Raw genomic sequence first — 9,187 nt, forward strand, 5'->3', positions numbered from 1 at the left:
CTTTAAAACCTTCAGATTATAATTTAAAAAAAAAGAAGTAGAAAAAACGATATGCCGAGACCGTTTTCCTTTTGATATCCACATTCATAACATCACTATCGCTACATATAGTAGTATAAAACAGAGGCTGCTTAAAGTATGCTTAAATCTTTGAAACTACGCAACGGATTTTGGAGCAGTTTTAATAGATAGAGTGATGCAAGACGAAGGTTTATATATATAATACATGCATAATATTATAGAGGAACACACTGATCAATTTATAGGTTTCTAATCTGATGTCGTAAATAAACACATTTTGCGCTTACATTGCAAACGTGGGGTTCACCCAGACCCCACAAGAAAAATCAAAATAATGTACTACACTACTGTAGTACATTATTTTGATTTATCTTGTGGTGATGATGGACATAGCGGCGGTAGCGGCCCGTCCGGGCGGCGCGGCGGCGCTGAACAAAACATGTAATTACTGTTTAATGACAAACAAGCTGTACCCGTTGTTTATACCGACATTCTGTAGCAGGTATATTTAGCATCAGCATTGCACCCGTGCGAAGCCGGGCGGGTCGCTAGTTTACTATAACACCAAATAATTTGATAATGTAATTATTGTAATGTTAACACATACCTACATACATAGATTATAAATTTTACACGGGTGCTGCCGCGGGACATAGCGAGTATGTTTTATAAATGAATGAAACGTGTGTGTAGTTAACCCTGGTTTTCCAATAATGAGTAAATTAAAAAAAAAGCAATGTAAAAGCTAAAGCTAATGTTTATAATATTAACTATTTGAAAATCGGAGATTAAGTCCACTAGTCTCGGAGATTAAGAAGATCAGGTAGACATTTTTTTTTTTATAATAAATGTGTATATGTATAGTTATGTAGGTGCATCCATATGCATCTTATAAATGAAATTACAATCAGACGCTTCAATGTTATTAGCGTAGTTATACATAGCTAATAGTCAAAGGTGAGATTCGACGTAGCATCCGCGACACGAGCGAGGAGTTCCGTGTGGCTCGTCTTCCAATTCAGAAAATTCTGATTCGACCTACGTCAGGTGTCATTCTAACTCTTTAGAACAAATCAGTAACAAAACAGATTGACGTGACATAAGACGTGACGTGCAGACGTCAGTGAGCAGGATGCACGCAGCGAGCACGCGGGGCGCGGGCCGGCGCGCGCGGCCGCCGCCGGGCGCCGCGCTGCTGACGCTGCTGACGCTGCTGGCGCTGGTGGCCGCCGCGCTCGCAGCCGCCGGTCAGTACTGCTGCAGCACTGCGGCTGCGGCACGGGCTCGACATATGAAGTGTAGCGTGCCTTGGCGGGGCTCCCTATAAAATATTGTTTGGGGGCCCTTACGAAGGGTAAAGAAATCGTGAAAGGGAACGATGTGTTTTTGTTTTTTTTTTTTTTTCCGCCGCTAAGTACGTCATAAATTTAATCATTTACGGCGATAGCTACGCCCCTGCTCTTTATACAAATATATAGATTTCAGCCTAGTTCTGTCCTGATGTAACTACTTCTCACCAGTATAGCCACCAGTCAGTAGTCTAGTACCAATGATGTAGGGGCTACGCGTGGATGTAATGGTCACTCTGAGAACGTTCGAAGTCCTAACCTTTATCCAGTTTTTTTATTATTTTTTTTTGCCAGGAAGAATAAAGACAGTTTCAAAAGAGTTAGTGATTGCACCAATAAAAGCTTACGTAACAATAACAAATTGATTTTACCTAAATGTCGTTTGGCTAAAGTTAGTAATTCGTTTTATGGCAATTGCGTAAGGTTTTACAATAAAAATACCAGAGTAGGTTATAAATCTCCCAGAAAAAAAAAAGATTTAAATGTCAAATAAAACAGTTCCTTTGTAAAAAAGCTTACTATAAAATTGAAGAATTCGTTAACGATAATAATGTTTTTTATAGAAATACTTTAAATCCATAGCACTGACAATATTATCTGATTACACTAATAATGAGTGCGTAGCGATTTCTATGTTGATTATCGAATTCCTCTTACTTGTTATACTGTAATTATTTATATAAAAAAAAAAAACATCTATTAAAACGAGCAACACACAAGTTTCTTGCTCATTCTTCTTGTGATGAATCTGCATTCCGAATAAGTGGTAGAATCAAAATATGATTATTTAAAAGTGTTTGTAATGAGTTTATTTGAATAAAGATTTTTCTATTATTTCTATACCCCCCTTAGAAGGTGGAATATAGGCGCAATATAGGCGCAATACCACGAGTCAAAAAGGCATTTATAAATATAAAGTCTGCTTGTACAGAAGTGACGATGAAACTCCTCGCATAAGTGGATACGTAGTAGCGTACTAGAGTGTAGTGTGGTGTAATGTGTTGTATTCAGAATCCGACGTGGCGCCTGTCGCCGCGACCCTCGGCGGCGACGACCTGCTAGAAGACGAGAACGATTCCGCGCCGTTCACGGTGAGCGAAGGCGGCCCCTCTCATAAATATTAGTATATTCAAGTAAAATTTAGATGGGCCAGGTAAGTTTTGGTAATCGAACCAAAACTCTACAGCTTGCCTATCTACTCATTTTACTATTAATCACCAAATTCACATATAAATACCAATAAATTTTGTATTTTCTTTTATAACATTTTTTTTTTTTTTTATATATCTAAATTTCTTATATTTACATCTTATATGACATACCAGTGTAATAAAACCGTCCACCTGCTATATTGATGTCTGTGGTATTGTCGTGATACCTACTGCTACATCCCGGCGAGGTCGCTCTGTGATGGTATGCGACGATTAGCTCCCGGTCGTAAGTTATCACTGGTCACAGGTGGTGGTGGAGCATTCCTCGGGGTGGCGGTGCAGCGGATCTCTGGTGTCGTGGCGGATGGTGGTGACGTCCGCGAGGTGCGCGCGCGGCCCGGGCCGGCCGCCCGCCGCCGAGCTGTGGGCGCGGCCCGCCGGCGCCGGGGGCGGCCCCGCGCGCCGCGTCTCGAGGCTCGTGCTCCCCGCCGGCTCCGACGCGGTACTAATCCCACATTCCCACCCACTGCACTCCTTGTGGGCGTATTGAAATCGAGCAGATCCTGGTCTGGTCACAGGAGGTCGGTGACGGCGGGCGCGGGTGGGGCGCGGCGGCGGGGGACCTGGCGCTGGCCGAGCTGGAGGCGCCGCTGGTCGGGCCGCTCGTGCAGCGCGTGCAGCCCGTGCAGCCCGTGCAGCCCGTGCAGCCCGTGCAGCCCGTGCAGCCCGTGCAGCCCGTGCTGATGGCGGTGGCGGCGGCGGAGTGCGCGGCGCCGGCCGCCTGCCACGTGGCGCGCGCACTGTCGAGGGCGCGCCTGCGCGTGGCGGACGTGGCGCTGGTCGGCCCGCGCGAGTGTGCGGCGCGCGCACCTCACTGGAGTGCGCTCGAAGACCGCGCTCTGTGTCTCGCTGGACCCGAGCTATGCCAGGTTCTATTTACCAATTACAGGCATAATTTGGTTATGAATATATCTACCATAATACCAGTTTTTTTTTTTTTTTTTATGAATGATTAGCATGTTCTATACAGAGTGACTGGGGTGCGGGCATAGTCTGCGGTGGCAAGTTGTGCGGCGTGCTCAGCTTATCGACGAGCAGCTTCGAGAAGACGGCGAATGACAATCAGGGAGAGACAGGCGGCGGAGAAGGAGGGCACTGTGGGAACACCCACGCCGCGCAGAACGTAGCCCTCTGGCGGCGTTTCCTACATTGCGCTCTCTCATTGGGTGCGCACGGACGGTAATTGATAATATGTTTATACCAGTTTCTGCAGTGTCACCTAATGAATATCTAAAACCCAGCTCGTGATCATTACATGTAGCATCTTCAGAATATTTCTGTTCTTTCCTTTTGCGATCAGGGACAGTGAATGCGCGATGTTGTGCAAAGAGCGACGACTGATCGATGAACGGGACGGTGAAGGTGGCGCCGACGCGGACGTGGACGCGGAGAAAGAAGGCGGGCCATCTCAACCGACGGTACAGCTGACGAGGACCACGCGGCGACACTCCCTCGCCGTGACAGCACGCAGACAGTCTGTCGTAACAAGACAGCATGACGTGTCCGCAGCGTCGACGCCGGCGGGCCGCACGTCGCCCGCACTGCCCACGCGCAGCGCGCCTGCGACCACTCAACGTCGTCCGATTGAATTCGAACCTAATCGTGCCGACTTTAAGGTAAGCAGAAGAGGAAACGCCATTACTCATCCTATGTGGTCGTAGCCCTATCATGCATAAACATAAACGAAATATCTCATTTGGAAACAATACACTATGTCCTTAGGAGACAAAATAAAAACATCGCACTAAGAAAAAAAAAAAAAAAAATACTACCTTTGATTATTAGACTACGCTTAGGTAGCACGAAGAGAACAGACTGTACCCTTATTACCCAATTATTTAACACTGAAATAATGAATCACACATATAACAACAACTGTAAACAAAGAAACGACATTTAAAGTTTATTACAATTATTATTCAACTATTATTATAAAGAATGTCTTAATAATAATTGTTGAATAATAATTGTATAAATAAATAAATAATTGTAAATTGTAATTAAATATATATAATGTACATGGAACGAGTAACCTGTTTGCCCCGCTGCTGATGAGTAACTTTAGCACCATGGAAAATGGCTGGTGTGTAGGCAGCATCAACGAGAACGACCCGAGTATACTTGAAGGCGGGCGAGTACGGCGACAACGTGGCGGACTACGTGGGCGACGAGCCGCTGTCACCCCCGCCGCCTCCGCCGCCCCCGCCGCCTACGCGCACAGCATCGCGCGCGTCCGGCGCCGGCTGCGACGACGGCGGCGCCACGCGAGCCAACCTGACCGCAGAGCGCCGCGCGGCCGGCACCGCCCTATATCCACACCGCACGGGAGCGTCATCGGCCAAGGAATCCGATCGATTCAATGCTGTACACCTTTATATGATTAGCATAATTATATTATTTTGATGGTAATAAAGGAATTATTTCTCCCTATTCTATCCACTGTTAGACTTCAGCATATTTAAGATCATATTATAATGAAGTGATAGTGTAGTTAAACTAGAACGAGCAACAAATCTCGTTCGCGATGGTTAGTGGGAAGCTACTAAGGAATTTGGTGGGGAGGCTTGCATACGAACAGTACCGCGGGTCATTTAATTACGGCAGGACCACATTTAATGACAATATACATACAGTTCTAAATGAAATTAGCTCATTCTTGTAATAATTATATAAACTACTACAATCTATCACCTAATTGTATCATATAATAGTACTACCAAATTTGGTCCTAGAGGACAATTACCACTCAGCGCCATCTGTCGCCCAGTAGCAGAACCACTACTGCACATACATGCACTATGTATGTACTTATACAAGCTTCCGCTAGTGTACAATAGATGGCACCATTTTACTTCACATAGATGGCGATATATTTTCACTTTCCACGACCGATATAGATACGTTGAAGATAGAGTACTATTACCACTCAGCGTCATCTATCGCCCAGTAGCAGAACCACTACTGCACATACATGCACTATGTACTTATACAAACTTCCGCTAGTGTACAATAGATGGCACCACTTTACTTCACATAGATGGCGATATATTTTCACTTTCAACGACCGATATAGGCAAGGCAAAACATTAGTAACCTCCGGTTAGGTTAGGTTAGGTTAGGTTAGGTTAGGTTAGGTTAGGTTAGGTTAGGTTAGGTTAGGTTAGGTTAGGTTAGGTTAGGTTAGGTTAGGTTAGGTTAGGTTAGGTTAGGTTAGGTTAGGTTAGGTTAGGTTAGGTTAGGTTAGGTTAGGTTAGGTTAGGTTAGGTTAGGTTAGGTTAGGTTAGGTTAGGTTAGGTTAGGTTAGGTTAGGTTAGGTTAGGTTAGGTTAGGTTAGGTTAGGTTAGGTTAGGTTAGGTTAGGTTAGGTTAGGTTAGGTTAGGTTAGGTTAGGTTAGGTTAGGTTAGGTTAGGTTAGGTTAGGTTAGGTTAGGTTAGGTTAGGTTAGGTTAGGTTAGGTTAGGTTAGGTTAGGTTAGGTTAGGTTAGGTTAGGTTAGGTTAGGTTAGGTTAGGTTAGGTTAGGTTAGGTTAGGTTAGGTTAGGTTAGGTTAGGTTAGGTTAGGTTAGGTTAGGTTAGGTTAGGTTAGGTTGGGGCGTGTGGTCGGGCAACCTCCTAGTATGGGCCTGCCATTGGGAGGCTTCCCCATCCTCGTGGATACGTCCGCGGGGAACGGTGGCCGAGCAATGGTTTGGTTCTGGTACGCCCCGGGCGGGATAGTAGACGTTCCTTCGGGATACTGCTACTATGTCGGCCAGTAGCCCGGCGAGTAGGGGGTGGGCGCTGTTTAACGGCGCCCGTCCAATTATGGTGGCGTGCCACCTAGGCCGATTTCGGCGAGAGGGCGACGCGAGCGGCTAGGACAATGGGTCCTGACCCCAACCGGGACCCGTCCAGGCCGTGAGCGAAGCATTCGGGTCGGGTCCGGTGGTGCTTTGCGCATAGCCGGACTGACTCACACCGCAAACTTGCACTGGGTGTTGATGACAGGAGGTCGTCCACCTAGTGTGAGAGCGGGGGCCCTGGGTTCGCCCGGGGCTGCGAGGAGCCAACCTCTATAAAAAACCGCTCGCGGTCGGCGTCAGAGTTGATGAGGAGGACGGAGTTGCGGGCAGGAGTGCCCGTAGACGACGGAGTTATCTCTGGCCAAGACTGCGAGTGTACCTTCATACCGTAAACTTGTACTGGGTGTGATGACAGGAGGTCGTCCGCCCAGTGTGGGAGCGGGGGCCCTGGGTTCGCTCGGGGCTGCGAGGAGACAACCTCTATAAAAAACCTCTCGCGGTCGGAGTCAGAGTCATGAGGAGGACGGAGTTGCGGGCAGGAGTGCCCGTAGACGACGGAGTTGTCTCTGGCGAAGACTGCGAGTGTATCTTCATACCGTAAACTTGCACTGGGTGTGATGACAGTGGTCGTCCGCCCAGTGTGAGAACGGGGGCCCTGGGTTCGCCCGGGGCTGCGAGGAGACAACCTCTATAAAAAACCTCTGGCGGTCGGCGCGGCTGTCGACGAGGAGGACGTCGTCCGGGCGAGGAGCGCCCGCAGACGACGGAGTCGACGGGGCGTGAGAAGACAGCGGGAGGATCGTTGCTAGGCGTCTTCGGACGCTGGGCAACACTCGAGGAGGCAACACTACCGGCGCCTACGGTTTAACCGTGTGGCGCGGTAGTGCTTATGGAGGATACGGTCCCGGAGGAGCATCGCGAATCTGGGTAAGTATTCACGAGTAGGCAGCTCCCGATTTTAACATGTTAAGATCGGGAGTCCTATCTGCGGAGGACATCCCCGGGCTGCGCTTTGGTGCGGCTTGGTGGGCAGACTGCTGACGGCGCAGGGAGTACGTCGCCGAAGGTAAGTATGCGTGTGTCGCCCCGACCCGTCGGGGCACCGGGCGGAGCGGTGCCTTCAGGACCGCTTCCGTCCGGCGGGAAGGCTATACGCGGTCGCGGCTGCGGTGCGCTTCTAGCGCAACGCAGCGGCGATCGCGGCCATTGCGTGGGGGGCGGAAGGTGTATTTTCACCCGAAGCCCCAACTTGGACACTCGGAGCGGAAGATGTAGGGGCATCCGAAGTTCCCAGGAGGCGAGTGATCCGTGGAGTGTGGGCGTGGAGTGGTCCCCGCGCCCAACTTCGGCGGCTCCTTCACTGGAGACCCGCGGCCGGAGTGCGGTTGAATGCAAATGCGAACCCGCACGAAGGCGTCTTTCGTGGTTTTTGGAGGAACACCGAGGGGTTTTGGTGGGTCGGATTCGTCCAGTCCCACAGTATTCGTCCGCTCCCCTTCATAAAGGCGGACGTTTCGGTATTGAAACCTTTCCCCTCGTTAAAAAAAAAAAAAAAAAAAAAAAGGTTAGGTTAGGTTAGGTTAGGTTAGGTTAGGTTAGGTTAGGTTAGGTTAGGTTAGGTTAGGTTAGGTTAGGTTAGGTTAGGTTAGGTTAGGTTAGGTTAGGTTAGGTTAGGTTAGGTTAGGTTAGGTTAGGTTAGGTTAGGTTAGGTTAGGTTAGGTTAGGTTAGGTTAGGTTAGGTTAGGTTAGGTTAGGTTAGGTTAGGTTAGGTTAGGTTAGGTTAGGTTAGGTTAGGTTAGGTTAGGTTAGGTTAGGTTAGGTTAGGTTAGGTTAGGTTAGGTTAGGTTAGGTTAGGTTAGGTTAGGTTAGGTTAGGTTAGGTTAGGTTAGGTTAGGTTAGGTTAGGTTAGGTTAGGTTAGGTTAGGTTTTTTTTTTTTTTTTTTTTTTTTTTTTTTTTTTTTTTTTTTTTTTTTCCTACTTGGCCTACCTCCCCACCGCTGTTTACAACAGGGTGGGCCGTCGTCTAGCTATGGGTCTTATGCTAGGGGGTACAGCCAAGTAAACACACTTAAGCCCGGATGTGAAATTCCAGGTTTTTTACATTTTCTTTATTAGACACATAACTTTCTTATTTACTACACTTAAACCTAGAGGAGAACTTAATTAGGGATTTACATTTCTAAGGGTTATCTATTTTACTTTTGTTTACATACTAGAATTTTAGCCTATTTTATTTCTTACTTATCTATTACAATTCTTACTATTACTATTATTCTTTTTATTACTTATATCTATTGCTTATCTATGACTGTATATCCACTATACACCTAGATACAGCTTTGCTTATCACTATTTATGTTTGATACCTTGTTTATTACTTCTTTTGCGTACTTTAAAAATTTTTCTCTATGCTCTTTTTTCTTTATAATTTCCTTGAAATTTTCTGACTTTATTTCCGTTCCTAATTCTATTTCCAGATCCATTCTTTTCCTTCCAAAGCGAGGGCATTGTGATATAATGTGTAATAGTGTTTCGGGTGTGTTCTGGTCACATGGGCACGACGGATTCTCGCCGCACCGAAAACGGTGCAGATACGCTCGGAATCCGCCGTGTCCCGTGAACAGCTGGGTGATGTATTTGTCTGCGGTGATTTTGCCGACGACCCTGTACGCATCGGCCGCGCTCGGGAAGAAGAGTTTTGTTACGGAAGCAGTCTCGCCAGACTGGTACCGCCTATCCCATTCGGCTATCGTCCGATCCCGGATCAGACGTTTGGCGAATGAGACCGGACACCAGTCGTAGTCTGACCTCCTCTTCGACTTCAGG

The 9,187-nt window shown here is 47.3% G+C and overlaps 1 protein-coding gene across 1 annotated transcript; it reads left to right on the plus strand.

Moving 5' to 3' along the window:
• Positions 1-404: 404 nt before the first annotated feature.
• LOC131851063 (uncharacterized) lies at positions 405-6,480 on the plus strand. The gene is made up of 9 exons (XM_059201484.1): positions 405-523; positions 1,126-1,268; positions 2,382-2,461; positions 2,829-3,023; positions 3,100-3,450; positions 3,552-3,760; positions 3,882-4,197; positions 4,709-4,945; positions 6,403-6,480. Exons 1-9 carry the CDS (start codon positions 405-407, stop codon positions 6,478-6,480), a joined length of 1,728 nt encoding a protein of 575 aa, XP_059057467.1.
• Positions 6,481-9,187: the final 2,707 nt, after the last annotated feature.

Source organism: Achroia grisella, unplaced genomic scaffold (genome assembly GCF_030625045.1).
Source record: "Achroia grisella isolate CSIRO2021 unplaced genomic scaffold, CSIRO_AGI_Agris_v1 utg780, whole genome shotgun sequence".
Taxonomy (NCBI): Eukaryota; Metazoa; Arthropoda; class Insecta; order Lepidoptera; family Pyralidae; genus Achroia; species Achroia grisella.